Genomic DNA, 23094 nt, shown 5'->3' on the forward strand with positions numbered 1-23094 from the left:
AAAGACAAACTCTTGAGTAAATGTAATAATTGTCTCAATAATGTGCCCCAACCACCCAAGAAGTTAAAAAAAAAAAAAAAAGGAAAAAAAAGAAACTGGAAAATTGGGATTCTTCTATTACAGGATCGGTTCATTGCTGTCTCAAGTGTAGGCTATATTCACCCCAGCGATGGGATGATGCTATTTTGGAGATCTGACAGCCTGATAGCAATTCAAGAAGCAGAAAGATTACCTTCCAAGTATTAAAAAAAAGAAAAGAAAAGAAAGAAGCAAACAAGCTAATACAACAATCAGAAGCTTGTCAATGAGGTCAACTGACTGAAATAATTTTAAGATGTTGCCCAAAATAGGTTCTTTTTAGAGAAGCCTTGACTCAAAAATGTCCCAAACAGGCAGTCCTATGGTGATCTCAGTCATCTCAAACATAGCACTTATTATATATTTTTCTCTAACAACAACAAAAACCACGACCAACTGATCTAAGGTAAACATTACTAATGACCGAAAATAGAGAATCTCCCTGCGCTTCCTAAACTCAAAAAACTCAAGCTCCAGGAATTAAACCCTCAGCTGAAAGCAAGCCCAGAAGAGGAGAGAAATTTTCTCCTCTGCATTGCCTCACTCAGGCAAAGCTCCAGAGTGGAGAAGAAATTAGCCTTGAAGCTAAAACCCATAAAATGGGACTTCCCTGGTGGCGCAGTGGTTGAGAATCCGCCTGCCAATGCAGGAGACACGGATTCGAACCCTGGTCCAGGAGGATCCCACATGCCACGGAGCAACTAAGCCCACGCGTCCTAGAGCCCGTGTTCCGCAACAAGAGAAGCCATCGCAATGAGAAGCCCGTGCACCGCAACGAGGAGTAGCCCCCGCTCGCCGCCAACTAGAGAAAGCCGGCACGCAGCAACAAAGACCCAATGCAGCCAAAAACAAATAAATTAATTTAAAAAAATTAATGAAGTGAGCCTGTCATTTCAACTGGCCATATTTGCTGCCAATGATGAAATTTGAGTTTTCAAGCAAAAATTGGAAATTTTGAAAATCTGTATTTCTCACCTTGCCCTTGACAACTTCCAAATACTTAAAGACTTTTCTGATAAGATCAGTGGTGATATTAATGAATGTGACTTTTGACATTATATAATGAAATGTGTCCACATGTGCAAGATCTTCATAATTTAGTGAACCAGTAATTTTCCAACTGACTAAAGCCTGATGTTACAAAATCATGCATGAGTAAGAGATCCATCCAAAGTGTGAAATAGATCAACCGGCAATATAACAGAGGAGGAAAAGATAATTGATATGGTCTCAGACTCTACGCTTCAAATAACCTTTAAGAAACTATGACTTGTTGAATTTTGGTGTAATATAAAAGAAGAATATTTACATTTCATAGCTGAAGAAGCAGTTAATATACTCCCCTTTCCATCAGTGACTGTGTAAGGCTGGATTTTGTTCATATACTTCAACCAAACCAACACACTGCAACAAAATACACCTAATGAGAAGCCAGCTTCTATTAAGCTAGACATTAAAGAGATTTGCAAAAATATAAAACAATGCCACTCTTCTTGCTAATTTTTTGTATTGGAAATATGTATTTTTCATTAAAATATTATTTAGGTTAACATGTGGTGGATTTTTTTTGCTATTTTTAATGAATTAATAAATATGTCTATATTTTTCAATTTTAGTTCCTGATATGGTAAATATCAATAGATATAGCCCATGTAAACAAAAGCTTTTTGGGGTCTTCAATAATTTTTAGGAGTAAAGTCAGCCCTCCATATCCATGGGTTCTGCATCCGCAGATTCAACCACAGATCAAAAACGTTCAGGGGGAGAAAAATTCCAGAAAGTTCCAAAAAGCAAAATTTGTAAGTTATATACAAAACCTATGCCATTTTATATAAAGACTTGAGCATCCTTGGATTTTGGTACCTGCAGGGGGCCCTGGAACCAATCCCCCCCAGATACTGAGGGGCGACTATATAAGTCTAAAAGGCTCCTGAAGCCAGTAAGTTAAGAATTTTTGGCTTAGAACAAATATATAATAGCTGCCTTTTTCACACACACACCCTGCACAAACAACAAGCAGAAAGAAGACAAACTGAATTTCTTTGGACTCTATTGTGCAATTTACTTAAGGCCCATGGGCCTTGCTAATTTGCATGTCTGATTTACTCCAAATCCTTTCCTCCTCCTCCTCTCTGGCAAGAAACCACAGATAAATTCCATTGCTATTTCACAACCCCCTGTTAAGCAAACTGCCATGCAGTGGTATAGACATGGAGCTCATCCAGCCTGGCAAACAGGGAGAAAGAGCTCCAGGGCTTTCCAGCCAAGGGCCCTTTTCAAACATTAAATCCACAAAACACGGCATTAGCTTGCTCAAAGCAAATAGTTAATTTGTCCTTTCACAGGAAATCAAAAGGACAAAATCACACAGCTAGAGCACTGCTTCAGCCCCCGCACTAACCCTTCACCATCCCCCTTTTCCCAGGCAAGTAAATGTCTAAACCATGAAGAATCAACAAGTCAATCAATCCATAACAAATATTTATGCTGTCTACATGGAAAAAAAAAAAAAGAGGATATATATGGTTACAAAAAGAAAACTATCAATAACGGTAAAAAAAAAACACAAAACAAAAAAAAAACCAAGTAAACTGTGCTATGTAAGAGTGAAGAAAGGACAAAAAATAAATAAATAAAATACGCACCAACACGACCAAGGGCATGAACAAATGGGAAGAAGAAAGCAGAAAATTAAATACAGGTACTAAGGGGAGCAAAGCTGAAAAATTGCTAAAGGACAAGATTCTCAGACATCAGTAATTGGACCTTTTGGCTAAAATGCCATTTCAACAGGGGAAAAATGGAAGATGACATTAGAATGATAGATTGTACCCAGATTATGGAAAGTCCTGAAAGTCAGGCTAGCTGGTCTATCCTACATGTAATGAGGAGCCTCAAAAAGGCTTTTGAGAAGGACAGGAACACAATGGAAGTGTGCTATTTTATTTGCTGTTTTGTTTTTTAAACGTTAATCTATTAATAATACGGTCCAGTTAAAAGGAACCAAGACAAGAGGCTGGGGGGCCAGATAAGGAGACTAAAAAGCACAGACAGACATGAGCTGGGCTTTGAACAAGGAGATGGCAACGGAAATGAAAAAGCACCAAGAGCTACATCGAGGTAGGTCAATCTGGAACCTAATCTGGTGCCAAGAGTGTAAAAAAAGGTGGGACCATACACAGAAATAAAGAAGTCAAGGTCACTAACAACACATCTACTGAAGGCCTACTAAACTTCTTGCTGTGCTAGGCTATAAATGAAATACTGAGTTGGAGGTAAAGATATGAGATTTTAAACATGCCGAGGGAGAGGGGTATGGATATGATGAACTGGACTGGCACTCAGCAGCCTTCCAATCTCCTATCATGGTGCCGTCCTATGCTGCAGAGGATGGAAAGCTAAAAACTACATTTCCCCTTTGCAGCCAGGGGTTCTGGATGAGGATATGGCTCTACCAGTTACAAGGCTCCATATGAGATTTAGAAGGCAGAAATAAAATGGAGGCCACCTTCTTGCTTTGACTCTTTCTGTAGGCTCCATAGTCGTGGACACATTGAAGGTTTCTGCAACAGCATTCCAGGATCTGGCCAATAGCTTTGAGGTTATCCAATGGCTTCCTGATCCCTGGCCTTCTTGAGTGTGACAGATTAGCAGTCCACCTGGTAGGCCAGTCTGTTTCAGAAGGCCACCTCCAGAGGTTCAGCCTTCCATTTCTCCGGTCCTCTCAATGACTTTGTAAGAATCTATTTCCCTATCTTACATGATTTCTGCTTCCTGCAACTAAATGCAGACACATAAGTGGGTTTAAATAAGGGCAGAGCAACTAAGTGAAAGTATTTGATACATAGTTTTAAAAATGTAAGTAAAACGTGGGAACAAAGCCAGGCAGAGCATAGAAAATAGGTATTACCTGCACAGATGCAGCAGTCAGAGACCCCAGACTATGTTAATCCAGTCTCTAAGATTTCCACAACTCATCTTGGGAATCAACAAAGAAAAATCCTCTTAGCTTTCTTAAGGAATTATATCAACATCTTACATTTATCTGGAGCTTCGAATATGAGTAAAGGCATTTTGAAGAGTTTTCACTTCAGTTTACCTGGCAAAGGATACCAAAAGGGTGGGTAACATCATCTTAATTTTAAAAAATGAGAGAACCAAAGCACAGAGAAGGTAAACAATCTGCCTAAGGTCAGAGAGGTGGTAAGTTATTGGTCCAACTAAAGTATTTCCTGCTTTAAACCTATTTTCTCTTGTTTGGTCTTCTGTCAGTTAACTCTAACCATGTCCTAAAGTAAATGTTAAAATTGTTGGTGTGGAAATATTAGGAGGCTAAGAGGGCTTGTAAAACCGCAGAGAATTCAATGGGGCCTAACTTACAACCATGGAAAAAATTAAAATCCCATGTGTAATTTTCTTCTCCAATTTTAACCTAAAATGTGGTGTCTGTGGCAGACCCACTGTTCCTATGACACACTTCCAACACACACAGTCTGGGTAGCAAGTGTCATCCAACCATTCAGGCAGGTATTCATTTATTTTCCTATCATTCTAAGAGTTGGAAAATTAACAGTGTTGTGTTTACAAACCGTCACCGGGCTATTACATAAAAGCTCAAATATGTTTACCTTACTCACACCTCCGGTATGAAGAAGCTCAAAAGCAAGTTAATATAAACCGATTCTGAGCAAATGTGCAGAAAGTAGCCCTGTTAGAAAGAGGTTAAGCTTTGACCTTCCCAACTTTTCCCGCAGAATGTACAATCCATCACGTACAGGGAAGATGTGAGGTGTTGGTAAGTACCCCTGTTAGTGAGAAATTCTGCTAATTATTACACCAAATAAGCATAGTTAACAGGCCATGGCCACAAGAGGGCCATGTTTCAGGGTATTAAATAGCTGCCTAGGGGTGGAGATGAATATATTACACTATGCCCTCTACCAATAAAACAATTTCCCTGACACCTAGAAAGCCAGTCGGCTGAAGCAATAACACAAGGGTTCCAGGACTCTGCTGTGTGAAGAAACGATGCTTCAGTGCCATCTAGTGACTTGTGCCTTTTAAGTTGCAGAGTTAGGGCAACTGGAGATACCTTTAACCTAAGCTTGGAAGTACGAAAAGGAAACAGGAATAGAAGATATGGAACTCTGAAGGCCTCTCAAACTAAATACTTGCTTTTTAAAACACACATATATTCTTTTCTTTTCTTTTTTCTCCACCTCTGGAAAAGACAGCAGAGGGGTAGTAATTAAGACCAAATAAATCCAAAGGCCTTGAACCCATAAGGCAGATACAAAAATTAGCATACTCTACATAATGTATTTATTAGCATAATGCAATTGATTTTTTAATAAGGTAGGAAAACTTACCAATCTATAGGAAGAGTTATCTGACAATACCTTTGAGGAGTTCCATTCCACCCTCTGACCCAAAATTACCTTTCCCATAGAGACTGTTTCCAGGCTGTTGGCTTCTAACATTGTACCAGATAGATACACTGAATACTCCGTACAAATATAGTGTATTCCCAAAACACTGCCACAGAAATCCATTTCTTTCTCATGCTAATGGTGAAAAGAGAGCCGAACTACATTGCTGCAGATACAGTAATGAACAAAGCAAAGTCACTGTCTCCTGGAGTTCACATTCTAATAGAGGAAGATAGACAAAAAACAAACAAGAAAATATATACTATATCAGATGACGATAAGGACATCAAGAAAAATAAGGCAGGGTAAAGGGCATAAAGAAGGCCATCAGGGGCTTCCCTGGTGGTGCAGTGGTTGAGAGTCCGCCTGCTGATGCAGGGGACACAGGTTCGTGCCCCGGTCCGGGAAGATCCCACATGCCGCGGAGCGGCTGGGCCCGTGAGCCATGGCCGCTGAGCCTGCGCATCCGGAGCCTGTGCTCCGCAACGGGAGAGGCCACAACTGTGAGAGGCCCACGTACAGCAAAAAAAAAAAAAAAAAAAAAGAAGGCCATCAGGCAATGAGATGGACAGTGCTATTTTAGGGTAGTCAGAGAAAACCTCCCGAGAATGTAAGCTTAAATAGAGACCAAAAGGAAGTGAGGTAACCAGCCATGCAAATATCTGAGGGAAGAAAGTTCTAAGAGAGAACCACAAGTACAAAGGCCCTGAGGCAGGAAGCAGTTGCCTTGTCTAACAACAGAATGGAAGGGGGACAGATCATACAGAAAGCCAGAAGGGTTTGTGGTTGTTTTTCTTTTCTTTTTAATAGCAGTTTCATTGAGATGTAATTCACATACCATATAATTTGCCCTTTTAGAGTTTATAATTCAGAATGTATATGCACAGAGTTATGCAATCACCACCACAGCTTAATTTCAGAATATTTTCATTACACCAAAAAGAAACCCTGTACCATTAGCAGTCACTCCTCATTCCTCTCTCCCCAGCCCCTGGCAACCACTAATCTACTTTCTGTCTCTATGGATTTGCTTATTCTGGATATGAAATCATATAATATGTGGCTTTTTGTCACTGGCTTCTTTCACTTAGCATAATGTTTTCAAAATTCACCCATGTTGTAGCATGTGTCAGTACTTCATCTTTTTCCTGCCAAATATTCCACTGTATGGATATACCATATTTTGATTATCCATTTATCACTGATGGACATTTGGGTTGTTTCCACTTTTGGGCATATTGGCATTTTGGGCATTATGAGTGATGCTGCTATGAACTTTCACGTGTGAGTTTTGTATGGACATACATTTCCATTTATCTTGGGTAACTAGGAGCCGAGCTGCTGGATTATAACATTATGAGAAACCATAAAAAGGTCTGAGCAGAGGAATGATATGATGTGAATTTTTTTTTTAAATACTTGCTTTGGTTGCTGCACATAGAGGCAAGGAAAGATGCAGGGAGACTACTTAGGAAGCCATGGCAAGGATCCAGGAGAGAGATGCCAGTAGCCTGGAGAAGAATGGCAGAGGTAGGGGTTGTGAGAAGTGGCTGGATTCTAAATACATTTTGAAGACAGAGGAGACAATTTGCTAACAGATAAGACATGGGATATAAAAAGAAGAGTCAAGGATGTCTCTGAGATTTTTGGCCTGAGCAACTGGAAGCATGAAACCGCCATCCACTGAGGTGGAGATGACTGAAGGAGGAACAAGAAATATGAGTTCAATTCCCACTCCCTTCCTGAAGGGAAGTTCCCCCCTGCTCCACTCACAGGGGTCCCTGCAATGCCTGATCAGAAGCAATGGCCTTATTTCTTATTTTGCCTATCCCTTTCAAGAAAGTCTATACCATAGCTCCAAGCTACAAAGTCAGAGTCTCTTCTGAGCTATTCTGGACATTTTGTTTTTGTAATCAACGAATTAAATTCCAATTGGCAGGACTGAGCAAAAAAAACAAGAACCGAAAGCTACTGCAATGAAATAACCCATGACAAGATCCATCATAAGAAGTGGTTTTTGAAACTACATCTCCCAATTCCCTGGCAGTCCAGTGGTTAGGACTCAGCACTCTCTCTGCCAGGGGCCCAGGTTCGATCCCTGGCTGGGCAGCTAAGACCGTGTAAGCCATGTGGCACAGCCAAAAGAAAAAAAAAAGTATTTAAAAAAAAAAACCCCTACATCTCCCAAATGCCCATTCAGAAGTGCCTCACTTTGGAAGAACAGGAAAATTCAGGAAGAGGAAACCATGGTCCGAAAGGCCAGGGATGACTCAAAAGGAAGACCAATCCAACCCTAGCCTTTAAACGTGACTGGCAAAAAGAGAAGGCACTTTTCCTCTCTGTCATCTCCAAGACCAAGAACCTGGGTTATTAAATGCAGTATAATTTATGTTCTTAGATATCACAGCAACAAATATTTTATTAGAAATGAAGGGGGTGGAGAGAAGAGCCTAAGGGGAAAACATGAGTTCAAAATGCAAAATGTGTTTAGTCAACCCCATCACATACCTTTTCAAAGCAACTAAAATGTGTCAGCATACACTAAGACTCAACAACAGGACTGTTTTAAGATCATCTAAGCCATGATCACTAATACTTTTGAAGGCCCCAACTCAACAGCCAAATAAACACATTAAGTTGTACCCATATGTCACATGAAAGTTTCTTTGCAATAGAAAAATATGAGGGGATTTTTAACATTTTCCATTTGAATTCATTGGACTTTGAGAAGCTCATTTATGATTGACTATAATCTCAACAATCATCGGGCATACTTGGGAATTCTTGAGAAATCAGAAAATCCAACTTACAAATTAATCTCAAATTTAATAACATTTGATGAATACTAAATGTAACAACTTATGGAGCTGACAGAGGCTACCTTTTATAAACACTGAATGAAACACATATTCATTTCAATTCTGCAATTTTATGTTTGTAATTTGGAGTCAACGCATGTTTTTCAAGTCTTGTACATTTTTACAGACCCCTGAAAAACTCTGGGGCTGAGACTGGTAGCTGCTGAGTTCTGGCCAACAGAACGTGAAAGGAAGTGATGAGTGTCATTTCCGGGTTTGGCCCACACAAAACTCTTAAGCACTTTGCTGCATGTTCTCTTCCCCTTCTGAGTGGCTAGAATGGAGATAACCTCAGGTGACCTTACAAGCAATGTACTGAAGATGGCAGAACCTCCTCCAGCCTGCATCCTTAAATGAACGCATGCAGGAAGCCATCCCACCAAGCCGTTTCCCTACTCATTACTGTTACATCAGCAATAGAAATACCTCAGCAAGAAATACATTTTTATTATGCCCAAGCCATTATAGAGTATTTTGATATGATTTTTGTTACAGCGGTAACCTACCTTAACTAATATAAATCCGCAAGGCTAGACACAATGCCTAAACGTCCCGTAGATAAATGGCCCTGTTTAATGATTTACACCTTCATCTTTTTTATTTGTGCAATTACTAATTCCTAATAAAAATAATAGCTAACACTGTATAGCAGTTACCATGTATTTTGTTTGGTTCTAAATGCTTTATGTAAATTAACTCATCTGACCTTCATAACAACCCTCCTTGTACTTACTATAATTATCCTTACTTGACAGGTAATGATACAGGTCGAAAGAAATTAAGTAATCTGCCCAAGGTTACACAACTAGTAAGTGGCAGAGCCAGGACTCAAAGCCAAGTAGTATATGGAAGCGGCATCTATGCTTTTAGTCAGAATGCTATAAACATGGAGAAAGAGGTAAAAACTTGAATTCCAAAGTAGCCTGATTTTCTTCTCTCTCTTGCACAAGAAGGCAAGATAAATGGGCCAACAGAATATTCAACACTACTCCTCCATGTTTGTCCCATACATGTTCATTTTAAACCTTCAAGAGGACTTCAGATAATTCAGGACAGTTATGATTTGCTCTATCTAAATCCTGACTTTAAAAAGCCATCCAGGGCTTCCCTGGTGGCGCAGTGGTTGGGAGTCCGCCTGCCGATGCAGGGGGTGCGGGTTTGTGCCCCGGTCCGGGAGGATCCCGCATGCCGCGGAGCAGCTGGGCCCGTGAGCCATGGCCGCTGGGCCTGCGCGTCCGGAGCCTGTGCTCCGCAGCGGGAGAGGCCACGGCAGTGAGAGGCCCGCGTACCGGAAAAAAAAAAAAAAAAAAAAAAAAGCCATCCACTGCATATGTGAGGAGATGGGTCCAAAAGTCAGTGGAATTATATACTCATTGGCATGAAAATGCAAATATCTCTGGAAGCAGCTAATAAGTAAATCTGTACTCTTCCAAAGAAGCAAGGATTAACTTCATTGTGGGTTAAATTAGCTGAACATCAGAAAAGGACATCCAAAATAAACAGTCATGTGCTGGTGGTAGCCAGGGGTGATGTGACCGAAGACACACTTGACAAGGAATTCCAAATGTGGTCGTGAACATTTTCCTGATTCAAAGTAAACAGAGAAATAAGGCAAGTTTTGACATGGACAAGCCATTTGAGATCATAAAAAAGCAGCAGCCTCACCAACAGGCCACAAGTCTAGATTAAATGCATATTTCAGATGACTCATGAACCACCCGCAATATGACTCTGTACTCATAGCCAAACAGAGGCCATTTCTCCACTTACGAAGCTGCCTGTCCATTCCACCAACGTTCTGCTGCACAGATTTGCCCCTTTGTGCAACAACCAGAGAATTTAAAAGAAGTATAAGATCCCCTTGGTACCACCTACTAGGATAAGACATAACTATCTAACTTGTACCTCATAGGAAGCCACAACCCCACTTCCCAGAACTGTCTCCCTAAAGGCAGAATTGACCAGCAGCCATGATGCTAAGTGACATTTACCTATTCCTGTGCCCAGTACTGCACTAGAAATGTTAATATTTATTATCTCTTCTAACTGCAAAGAATTTGAAACCAGAGCTCTACCTGGCAGCTAACAGAGAAGACAGGCAGACATGGAAATGGCCAAAATTCATGCAGCTGCCTTTGTGAGCAACCAAGTGAAGGACCCAAGGATGTCAGGTACTTAGATCATTTTAGAAAAGACATAAAATTGGCTCTGACACTGCAAGTGTGGAAGGAAATCCCAAATATCAGAGACATTAATCAGTCACTGAACATCTACCTCAATACTGTACTGTGTGCCTAGGGCTGTGCCGGCTATTGGGGCTGACAGAAAAGGACTCTGCAGCTAACATCTCATCATAGCAGCTAATAACAGCTAACATCAGTGAGCACTTACTATGTGTCAGGCACTCTACGAAGTGCCTCAGCCTGTGTTAACACTTTTAAACCTCAAATCAACCCCATGAACAATCTGGCAAGAATTTCCAGACACAGAAGGAACACATTGATACATGTCTTATTACAGTAGAAAGTCAAAACTTTAATATGAAGCTATTATTTTTGGATGATTTCTAGGGATTCTTTATATCCTTTAGGCCACTAAACAATCTATCCCTTGATTGTTACTAAATTGTTCAAAATATCCTCAGAACCTGACTTGTAAATATTATAAAACCTAACCTGTAAGTGGAGTATGTTGAATGCCACCACATCACAATAACCACAAGGGAACTACTTTCCTTGATGCAACATTAACATTGAGGAGTCTCATGGGTTTAATAATGGCATCTTTAAAAGAGGCACCTTTTCCTGTTTAAAAAAAAATATCCATAAAGTGAGCCTTGTTACAAAGTAGCAGGAAAAAAAAATAAAGGAAAGTGAGAATACAGCATTTTAATAAGAAGTTTCACAGCAAAAAATTCAACATGAACTCTACTGCTACTGAGAAGAAAGTAATTCTAAACAGTGTCAAAATTAGTCTTCATTTTTACTAAGAACAAAAGAGTTCCCATCTTTGAGGTCAGACTAAGGTAAGAGACAGGCTGGATTGAGCCATCCATCAGGTAAAATAAATGCTTCTGGACAGTGCCTAGACTAAACAGGGCCAAGAATTCCTAAGAAAAACACCGCGTGTAACAGTGGAGGTCAGCACAGAGGCCTGACCCAGTGGGGAGAAGCCCTGTAGCTGCAGGTCTGGGGAAGGCTACCCTGCAAATTCTCATCAGACGCCTAATCAATATCATGCCTTAGGACCTGAACTGCTACTCTAAAATCAATATTACCTTTATTTTAAGTAGCAGGAGGAACAATGAGATGATCTTGCTCCTTATACGTCTGTCATGGAAAATCTGGTTCATGGTGTGTGTCATCTTCTGTTTTTGCCTGGGAGGAACGCTTTTGTGGGGCTTGGAGACAGTCTGGTACTGAAACCCAGAGACGGGAAAGGTGAAGGGGTAACACTAACTCAGGAAAGCTGGGTCCTAAAAATTCCTTACAGCCTAAGCAAGAACAAGGATTCACGAAGAGAGGAGCTCCCAGGCTTAAACCCATCGGCTCTACGCTGATGACTCAGAATTTCTATCTCCAGCCCCGACCTCCAGATTCTCCCTGCGCCACAGCCTAAACGACGGCCCCAGATATGTGAACGTCCAAAGGAGAACACCTGATTTCACACCCACGGCTGCTTCTTCCTAAGTCTTCTGATCTCAGTAAATGGTCACAATGCAATCCATCAAGCTCAAAACGTGGAATTTATCCCTGATTCCTCTTTTCTTTCAAAACCCTTTCAAACCCTGTCAGCTTTGCCTCTGAAATATATTCTAAATCCTTCCCCCTTTTCTCCACCTCCATAATCACCACCTGGGCCAAGCTATGAGCTTAGCTCTCCCCCTGATTTCTCTTCCTAATTCTACCCTGGCCCTCCACTATTCCCCACACAGCAGCCAGAGTGACCTTGACAAAATGCAGATCAAATCCCACCACACCACACACATACATATACACACACACGTGCGCGCACGCATGCACACAAACTCCATCTTCACACCCTCCAGTGGGCTCCCATCAGGTTTGGCATTAAACCCAAATCTTTACCACAGCCTAGAGGCCCTAAAGTGATCTGGCCTCATTCCTTCCCTCTTTTATCTCTTTCTCCTTAACGTCTGGCCACTGAGCATCTGAGTTCCTCCTACGTGCCGTGCCCCTGTGGCTGGAATGAACACCCTCCTTATCCTTCAGATCTCACAGCAAAAGCCAACCTCAGGGCTTCCCTGGTGGCGCAGTGGTTGAGAGTCCGCCTGCTGATGCAGGAGACACGGGTTCGTGCCCCGGTCCGGGAAGATCCCACATGCTGCGGAGTGGCTGGGCCCGTGAGCCATGGTGCTGAGCCTGCGCGTCTGGAGCCTGTGCTCCGCAATGGGAGAGGCCACAAAAGTGAGTGGCCCATGTACTGCAAAAAAAAAAAAAAAAAAAAAGCCAACCTCAGACCACTCTCTCCACAGCAGGTCCCTTCCCCCAGTCATTGTACCATACTGTTTATCTAGTAAACACGGCCTTATTCATTATCATCTTAAATATTGTTTAGTGCCTTTCTTCCTCTAGTAGAATGTTAACCTCCATCAGAGGAGGGGACTTTGGTCTGTTTGTCACCACTGAATTCCCAGAGTACAGTATAGCACTGAGCATATATGGTCAGAGACAGAATTTAAGAACAGGTAAACCTTTGACGTGCCCTATACATGCCCTATAGAAATATCATACATTTCTAACATTTTGCATGTGAAAAGAGTGAGATGTTCAAGAAGACACACAAAGAAATAAATTCTCAACTGTGCATATGCTCTCTAGACCAATTTTGAGCAGCAAATATGACAGTGGAAGTTCAGAAGAAGTCTCAAATTGCCAATATCACATTTGCCTCTACAGATCAGTGAATTCAATCCTTCCTTTCCCTAACTGTCCATCACAACACAACACACACACACACACACACACACACACACACACACTTTTCACCAATCTCACGTAGTTCTCCCTCCATCAATCAAGAACTTCTAAACGTCTCACTTCCTCACTTCCTAGATAAAACCTTTTGGATCTAACTGAAGAAGAAAGGAAAAGAAGCTAATGTTTATGGAGTATATCCCATGTACCAAGTATTGTGCTGAATGCTTAGAAGCTTTTTCACTGGGACGTAAATTATCATTACCCCACTTTCGGAGATGAGAAAACTGAGTCAGGCCCATGATTTGCCAGAAGACAAATAAGTGGCAGAGGCAGGATTTAAATCCACATCATTCCAACCCTACAATCCCAATTCCTGCCAAGTCACCATTTTAGCAACAAAAATAATAAGCATACCAATATTATCTTACTTCTACTGTTTCAATTTGGGGATTAATACATCCTTTCACAAATAGGTCCATACCGTATTTCACTGATAATGGATCCTTAGACCATAAACTTCTTTGTATGCAATGGAATCCCACATTATAAATAGAAAACTCCTTTAAAAGTTCCCTTACTTATAATCTATGGACAAAATATTACAGTTGTAAAGGAAAGTTTCACCAAATTTCCCTTCCAACATTACTACCTTGATTTTACAAGTGACAGAAATTTGTCAGTTTAGAACAATGTGATCACAGGAACAAATAATTTTGTTTAGCATAACTCATCTCAAACATCCAGAGAGCTCATGACAGATACCAAAGTCAGATGATCCCCTTGAAAGGCCAATGTCTGTGTCTGTGGTCAATCTGAGCTTCCTTATTAATACATGATTCGATTCTAATACTGCTAAAAAGCAAAAGCAAAAACACTACATTAAAAGAGCTCCCAAATACAATCTGTGGGGTTTTTTTTTTTACATATACCATGTGTAAAATTAAATTTAATAAATCAAATTATTTCTTGTCAACATTTATTCATCATCAACAATAAATATTTTCAATAATACTACATAATACCATGAAATCTAAAAAGGTTTATCACTATAAGAAAAATTTACATGCAAAGTACTGGCAGAGTGGCAAAACAAATTGGCCTGGCATGTTCACTTTAGCCCTTTTCTATACTGGAACTTATTTGAAATTCTCTAAATATATCAGCTCAGATAAATATCTCCCAAACCTTTCCTAAGTAATCCATATACTGCTGCCATTATATTAACTTTCTTTGTGGATCATTATTAAATAAATACAGCACAAGCCTATTTAAAATAGCATTGCAGGGCTTCCCTTGTGGCGCAGTGGTTGAGAGTCCGCCTGCCGATGCAGGGGACGCGGGTTCGTGCCCCGGTCCGGGAAGATCCCACATGCCGTGGAGCGGCTGGGCCCATGAGCCATGGCCGCTGAACCTGCGCGTCCGGAGCCTGTGCTCCGTAGCGGGAGAGGCCACAGCAGTGAGAGGCCCGCGTACCGCAAAAAGGAAAAAAAACAAAAAAATAAAATAGCATTGCATTAAAAATAGATAAATCACATACATTGTTTGAGAATAACATATTAGGCTATTTGGTTCTTTGCTATTCAAGTCTCTATTTTTACAGGTAATAAAATGAGGGCTTTTAAGGCAAGTTTAATAATGACATATTGATTAAATTAAAACCTTAAACTTGTGATCACAAGAAACCATGACTTTATATGGTCATGAATATATATATAATTGAAGAATATATAAATGTATAACTGAATCACTTTGTTATACAGCAGAAATTAACACAACATTGTAAATCAACTATACTTCAATAAATTTTTTAAAAAAAAAGAAACCATGACTTTTTAGTCTCTTTTAAGGACTGATTAAAACTTGGCTTTTTGTAAGGTTACTGTCTACAAAAGGAGACTTGCTCTTGTGAAAAGCTACTGCAAACAACAAAATATCACCAAATCAACAACTCTTCTTTCCCTCATTTTCTTTTTCCTTTCTTCCGTGCTTTCTCTCTCTCTCTCTTTTTTTTTTCTTTCTGTTTTGCTTTTAAGATCATAGAGTGGTGAGTTGTTTGGCATCAGGTTCAACCCCAAACGACAAAAACCCACCCACTCTCTTTCCCACCCTAGCATGCTCTCCAGGTGTAAATATTTCATGGTATTACCATGATTCACTCAATGCTTATATTGTCTGATCAAACCTCTATTTCTGTCTGTTAGATACTCTGGATGATAGAGTTTTTGCATGTCTGCTGTTCAGCCACCTAAAGCCCTTGCTTCTCAAAGGTTCTTCAAAGTTTAGTAATTTATTAAACACTGTGCTGGGGTTGGTAAGCACTCACAGAAATGCATAACTACAGAATATGTGGAACTATTAAAGAGTTTCCTTAATAAAAAAGGTGACTTTAGAGAAAATGACAGAATTGTTTCTTATACTAGAGGGGCATACTCTCAACAACTGAAGCTATCCTAGGCTGAGAGGCATGAGCTAAGATGAACACAAGTACCTGGTTACAGGTAACAGTCACTAAGCAAACGCACTGTGAAATAGACTATTACGGAAGTCTAAAGTCAGAACTCAAGTCCCAGATTTCCCCTTTTTCAGTATAATGACTGGTCAGGTCTCCAGTTCTCCTCTTTCTAAATACAACTGAAAATTTGCAATTTCAGTGAAATACTTTTGAAGCTGTAAGCCAATAATATTTTTAACTGAATGATATTACTCCCAAAGTCTACTCACTATGCTTATTCCTTCCTATTGAGCTCTGAGCAATAGGCTGAGAGGACATTGCAACAGAATCACATAAAACACATACAGAAGCAAAGTAATAAAAAAAAAATTGAGTATATATTTTGACCAGCAAGTACTGAATTCAAATTCATCAGGAGCCATAGGGAATACATAAGCAGACTGCAACATCATTCTATGTTCACAGGCTACAAAACCTAGTTAGGTGACAATGCATAGAGTGAGGCCCAAAACAGAATGAAATTCATTGCTAAACTGAGCGGGAGTCTTTGAGGGCCACAGTAGGTAGACCCAAGCCAATCTGAGCAACAGTAGTCAAGGAAGAAACTATTTTCTACCTATTACATTTTGTTTTCTTAATTTGATTTTCAAATAAACCTTAGGAAAAGAAACTCTGATACCCAGATGAATGATTAACACAACAAATTAACTTCCGGTTAAACATGGCAGATACGAAACATGCTCTTAGCTCCCTCCCAAAATCTCACGAAAATGCCTGTAAAGAAATCGAAACAAAATAAGCCAAAAAACAAAAACAAAACAACAACACAAATCTTCAAGGACAAAGCGAATGAGAGAAAAGGTAACAGCAGATAAAAGATGTCAGCCCCACATTTTGGAAGATGAAAAGGGAGTGTTAAACTAGTGTAATAGAACAGGAAGAGTTGAAGCCTACTGGCAGGGCAGGGGTTGAGGAAGGAAAGAGGAAGATGAATAAGGGTGGAGCTGATTCATTCCACCATCTCCAGAAAGGCTCAGGAATTACAGCAACCAGGTACCTCTGATGGCAGGTGCATTTCAGAAGTGGAGCTGAAAACAGGAAGCCTGGTTAGAAGTCTATGAACAGAAATTAGACAGCATGTCCTTTCTCTGAATCCCAATCATCAGGTAGCCAGCACACAGCCCTGACCAAGCAAAAGATGGTTTACTGTCTGAAAGCAGTTGGCACAGGGAGTTCTGGAGCCTAAGTACCCAGCCCAGCTGAGGGCATAAGTAAGAGCTGCATGTCAGCTCTTAGGGCCTTCTCTTCTTCTCTGGGTATCTGTAACTTCATGAAGAAGGGCCTTGCTAGGGTCATTTTTCAGCTCTTGGGCTGGATACTCAGTGGGCTTTTTTAATTTCAAAATTCACATCTTATAGATCAAGAAAATTACCTTGTATTATTTCTTTGATAATTTCTTCCCTTCTGATATTTTTGGTTCTTACTCTACAACCCATATAATCAGATATTGGACCACTTGGACTGACCCTAATTTTGTATCTTTCCTCTCTAATCTTCCATTGCATTGTCTTTTTGTTCTACTTTCTGAGTTCTACTTTATTTTCTAATCCTATTGAAATTTTAACTTTTGCTATCATATTTTTAATTGGGTCTCTAAAGGCTCTCCCCCCACTTTTTAACATTTTACAATGGAAAATTTCAAGCACACAAAAACAGAATTAAATAATAAGCCCTCATGTACTTATTACACAGCTTCAACAATTATCAACATTTTGCTAATCTTAACTTCTCTATTCCTTTACCCTACCTTTCCTTCTGAATTACCTCAAAGCAAACCTCAGACGTCATAATTCAATTGAAATTCTTCAGTATGTATCTCTAATACGTAAGGACAACCTTTTTTAAAAAATATAATCACAATACACTATCACAACTAACAAACTTAACAATATGAATGCTCCTTTTTATTAATATCCTATTCCTGTTTCATATACGTAGCATCTTTCCTCATCTCTTTAAAAATATTAATCAGCATTTGTTTTGAAGTTTTGTCTTCTGTTCTCCACACTGTCCTATTTCTCCGGGTTCCCTTGCTTCTGTTGTTTGCTTTGTTTTGTCATTCTTGTTGGAGGCATTCCACACACACTGTTTCGTGATCCTTGCCTATCCATTCATAATTTCAAGTGAGGCAAACCAAATGGGATTGAAAGCACTGTGTGCAGAAAATGAGTTTGTCAACTGGTGGACCCTGTTGTAGGGTTATAGGATGGAAACCTGGTCTTTTCTTTAGATATCCCCAAATGTCAATCTACATATTTTTCTTTGGGCTGGTCAACTTCCTTGAAAAGGAATCCTCACATCTCCTTCTCCGGTTACATCAATTATATAATCTCTCTAAATAACAGAGACCACAAAGGGCAGACCCTCATTTGCTTCCAGTCTGAGGAAGTAAATATGGTATATTTGGACCATATGGTTTGAAATTTCAATTAGTAGACTGCTCTTTAAAATAAAGAGCTTTCAAATAAAAATGCACATTTTCAACTTCCTTCGAAAAATCAGAGTATCTGCAAACACTGGGCCCACATTCACACACTGAAGCTAAGTTGCAGCTGGCCCCTGTAGGTGGTATATGTACTTCTTACTTTAGCACTGGCACCGCCAGGCCCTGTTGTCCCTCCTAGGTAGGTAAAGTGTAAGCTTCCTGCTATAATGAGATGTCGCTGCATAAAAGGAAAATACATTTGTAAAATATACTTTGCTTTATTTTATTCTGGGATATCCTGGAAAAGAGCTGACTGAATAATCCAGCCAATGGAACAACAGTAAAATAAGACAAAACAGACCCCAGCACTCGGCAACAATGGAAAAGTGAAACCCTGTATCAAAATAAACCTCCCTCCAAAATCTGAGTCCCCGCACCACAACCAGAATCAGCTCTTCTCAAAGGGCCATATGCCCAAGTGCAGAACTTCAGCTGAGACAGACAGACAGACACAGAGAGACAGAGACAGAGAGAGAAGGGAGGGGGAGAGAGAAAGGGAGGGAGAAGAGAAGAGAGAAAGAAAAAAAAGGAAGGGCAAGAGAGGAAACGGAAGAGAGAGAGAGGCATGAGAGAAAGGAACAGAGATTTGTCCTTTGTATTCTGATAGGGAAAGGAAATTCTCAAAAATGCTTTTCCTTCACCAAAGGGTAGGCAAATCATGCTATATAGGGGAAAAGACAGATCAAGTTTTGAATTCATAGATTTATAAAAGCCCTAAAGTCTCTTTTCTTAGATAATAGACTTGGTATTTTATGTGTATATGTATATATATATATATAGAGAGAGAGAGAGAATATGTCATACTATATATGAATTTATATATTTTCCATAATATATATATATATATGAATGACATGACCAAGATTAGCAAACACATAAGGAAAATTCCTAGAAGTTTCCGAAGACAGTTTAGACATGTTCAAGTGACTTTTTAAAACACAAAATGATAGGCCATTCAAAATATCCAGTGACGTTTTTAACTGGTTGGAAAACAGGTTTTACTCTGTTTCTGAGTTAAAAGTCATCTCCGTGACTCCTGGCTATATACCTATTAGCTAAAAACAACAATGCTACAAAACTGGCTTTTGGATTAACAGCCCTGTCATTTATCCTTTAAATATTTATCTCCTCTGGTCACAATTTTATTATAGTTAAACAGCAACTAGTGTGGGACCACAAGCATTCAGATGCTCTGGGTACACAAAGAGCACACTATTCTGTTTTCCAGCTGAATGGACTTTTACTTGTGTGAACAAAAGACAAGACCCTGCTATTCTTCCAATGAAAAGGAAAGAAACAGCAAGGAAAAACATGGCACAGAAAACCTCTCTCTTGGTTCACGTTACAAATGCTAATAAGAACAACTGAACCAAACAGCTGTTTTTTTCTCCTCCAAAAGTTTAAAAAATCGTGAAAAGTAATTACACATCTCAGCATCTATTTTAAGCGGGTGTGTTAATAATAATTTCCAAGGCACAACAGCTAATATAGTACATGTTATCTAATATACATCATATTGGAGATGGGATGGCTACATGCAAATATTATGGCCTAAAACCAATGAGTCAGGCAAAATATAAACAGCGGTATCCAGCAAAGGAACTGAAAGCATTGAATAGACTTGACACTGCAACCTAAAATTTTAAAAAGCTCCCCAAGTCCTTAAGAAAGCAGATGAAGTTACATCCCTAAGGCCCTCCAATAATCTAAAAAAAGAAGCTGCTGCTGCTTCAACACTGGAAGGCAGTGAGGACTCCCTGACCTGACTCTTACAGAAGGCCATTAAGATCAGCCCTGGTTAGCACCTTCCTAGACGAGTTACATTCTGTTCCAGTCTTTGTGCTACCCTATCTCTCATATATCTTTCATACTCATATATCTCTCAGGTCTTTAGTTCTTAAATAAATTAATGCATTATCATTGTCACAAGTTGTTTTAATTTGTAGTAGTTGAAAGAAGGAAGAGTTAGGGATCTGTTTGAATTTTGACATTAATATTCAGGATGACAGAAGGAAATCTAAGGGCTTGGGATTTCTTTTCCTCTTCTGCAATGTGCAGAAATCGTGTATGATCTAGGGTTAGGTTTGGCTGCAAGTGACAAAATCCAAAATGGCAGTGGCTTCACCAGGCTGGTATGGTGGTTCTCATGCTGTCCTCAGAGACTCAAGCCCCTTCCAGCTCACCACCTTAAGGACTGGCCCTCACTCTCCAGATCCAAATGCAGCATTTACATTCCAAGCAGCAGGATTAAAAAAGGGCCTCAGAAGAAAAGGGCAAAGGGCACACACCAGCTTTCTCTGAAGGAAACATCCCAGAAACGACCACAGGCTACATCCTCTTAGTCAGTGGCCACACCGAGCTGCAGGGGAGGCTGGGAAATGCGGTCTGTATTCCGGGCAGCCAACTGTCCTGAAAAGTCCATGACAGAAGGAGGCAAGAAGGGATTTGGGAGTTAATTTGCAGTGACTACCACAAAGAGATTTCCTAGTTTTATAAAACTAGAGATAGTTGATAATGTCAAGCAAAAACTCTTCTTCAGAATAAGAAACTTGCAAATGCTCCAAACAGAAGAGCCACTGAGATATACGGACCTGAAAACGGAGCCCTATCTCAATGATCTGGATCAGACAGCTGAATATTCTCATGTTCTTCTCCCCACCCCCACCCCAGGAGTGAGTGTCCTGTTCCCGTGACTCCCACAGACCTGTAAGCTTATCCCCTGGGTCGTGTGAACTGTCCAAGTACTTCAGCCTTGCAGCCCAATCACCTCCCATCATTAAGAAAGAGAGGCCTTTCACATCCAAGGGGCAAATCTCACACAAATGACATTTGGCTGATGCCCAAAGGTGACAGGGATGAGAGCAGGATAAATAAAGAATAATGTAGAAGTCAGTTGGGGCAGCCTTTCATTATAGCCCTTTCAAGAGCTATTAATCTTGGTCATAGTCAGTCGGCTAAAAATAACTACTTCTCCTAAAACATGCTGTACACACCAACTAGCAGCAGTAACTAAGGTCAGCCCTTTTAACTTAGGAAAGATGTGGCTTCTGGCTTGCCCATAGCCATCTGAAATGGTGTTTGCACAACTGTTCCAGCCCAACTTCGTCTTCAGTCTCATCTAACAATAATATCAAAAGGAAAAACCACTATCAGCAATATATTGTCAGACTACCGGTAAGTTGTAGAGGCACCTGGAAGAATAAAGACTATTAGGGACTTCCCTGGTGGTCCAGTGGTTAAGACTCCCAATGCAGGGGGCCTGGGTTTGATCCCTGGTCGGGGAACTAGATCCCACATGCATGCCGCAACTACGAGTCCACATGCTTCAATGAAGATCCCACGTGCCACAACTAAGACCCTGTGCACCCATAATTAATTAATTAATTAATTAATTTTGAAAGATAAAGACTATTAGAAATATTTTACAAGATTTGTTACTTCCTTTGATTATAATGAAGGTAAATAAAATTTTAAACAATTAAACATCATTTTTTTCCAAAGTCTTGCATTGCTGAGGTATTTGAAAGGAGTGCCGTTTGTCATAATTCATCCAAGCTCTGGATCGGGAATTCTATACTACAGATTCAGCTCTGTAATTAAGCAGCTTCGTAATCTTGAAAAAGCCAACAAACTCTCTGGGCTTCGTTGGGCCTCAGCTGTACTATGGGGAAGTTTGACTCAAAAAAGCCATGTGGTTCTTTAGAGACTCAACAGTACATATAGATGGGTTTGTATAAACCCATAAGTGATAGCACTTAATATAATACAATAATAATAATCTATCTAAACATCAAATTCGTCAATAGGACCTACCTGAAAGAGGGATTATAAGAGGATTCACAGCAGGGTTTCTTTAAGTCATGGACACTTCCAACCTCAGTTCACTAACAATACAAATATGATATAAAAAATAAACGAAGACATCGGTGGCATAAGGGAAGGTGCCCTGTCATGCAAACAGATAAACCACAGCAAGAGCAGCCTCTAGCTGTGGGTCAGTAGGCAGCAAGCAGCAGGAACATGAAGAAAATGGAGTATCTTTTAAATGAAACCACAGCAGCCAGATTGCCTGCAGTTAGAAGGAAACCCAACATGGAAAGCCTAGCTTTATATGAGAGCAGAAAGCTTCTGATATAGGGAGACGGGGCACTGCTTCTACAATGCCACATTTCCCAGCTGAGGAAATGGTGAGATTGAGCCCAATGGGCTCTCTTTCAAAGAGACATCTAAATTATAGTCGTGGGCACTGTATCAAATACACTGTGAACGGAAACCGCTCACCTCTCAAGATGGCAGTCTTACCTAGTACGTGTGGGGCTCACTGGAGGATTTACAGTGATTGGGAAAGATAAGAACCCAAGTGGCACCAAATAATAAAAGCAGGAGTTACAGCCAAATTATGGGACCTCCTAAGACCAGAAAAAATCCCAGCAAATAGTTTGTAAATTACCTGAAGTTATTATTATAAAGCATGCACACAGATGTAAAACTTGGAAGAATTTTTTCAATTATACCAAAAACCAAAAAGTGCTAAGTCCCTAGAGAAGGAGCTATAAATCTTATAACATTTTCATACTTTATTCATCCTTACTGGGCTTCATCAAATAAATGCCTACATTAAAAAACAAAAACAAAAAACCTGCAGATAGGTTTTCAAACTCCCAATGAAGGATGCTTTAAAAAAACAAGTTATATCTGACTACATGAATTTTCCTTGCAAACTCTTTATACCTTGGGGGAACTTGGTTTACTTTTATTATAACTGTAAACTTCATTTATCATTTCACAGGAG

At 40.0% G+C, this 23094-nt stretch overlaps 1 protein-coding gene across 9 annotated transcripts in view; it reads right to left on the bottom strand.

Moving 5' to 3' along the window:
- Window positions 1-23094, bottom strand: part of FTO (FTO alpha-ketoglutarate dependent dioxygenase) — a gene marked incomplete at its 5' end in the record, with an annotated part of 363984 nt that overhangs the window by 298406 nt on the left and 42484 nt on the right. Inside the window, one exon of one of the 9 annotated variants that reach the window (XM_079723147.1) lies at window positions 11643-11783. The exons of the other annotated variants lie outside the window; for them this stretch is intronic. Coding sequence (XP_079579273.1) covers window positions 11643-11783 — 141 coding nt within the window. The remainder of the gene's footprint in view (window positions 1-11642; window positions 11784-23094) is intronic. 9 annotated transcript variants of the gene reach the window in all.

The sequence above is a fragment of the Hyperoodon ampullatus genome (genome assembly GCF_949752795.1).
Source record: "Hyperoodon ampullatus genome assembly, chromosome: 18".
Lineage (NCBI taxonomy): Eukaryota > Metazoa > Chordata > Mammalia > Artiodactyla > Ziphiidae > Hyperoodon > Hyperoodon ampullatus.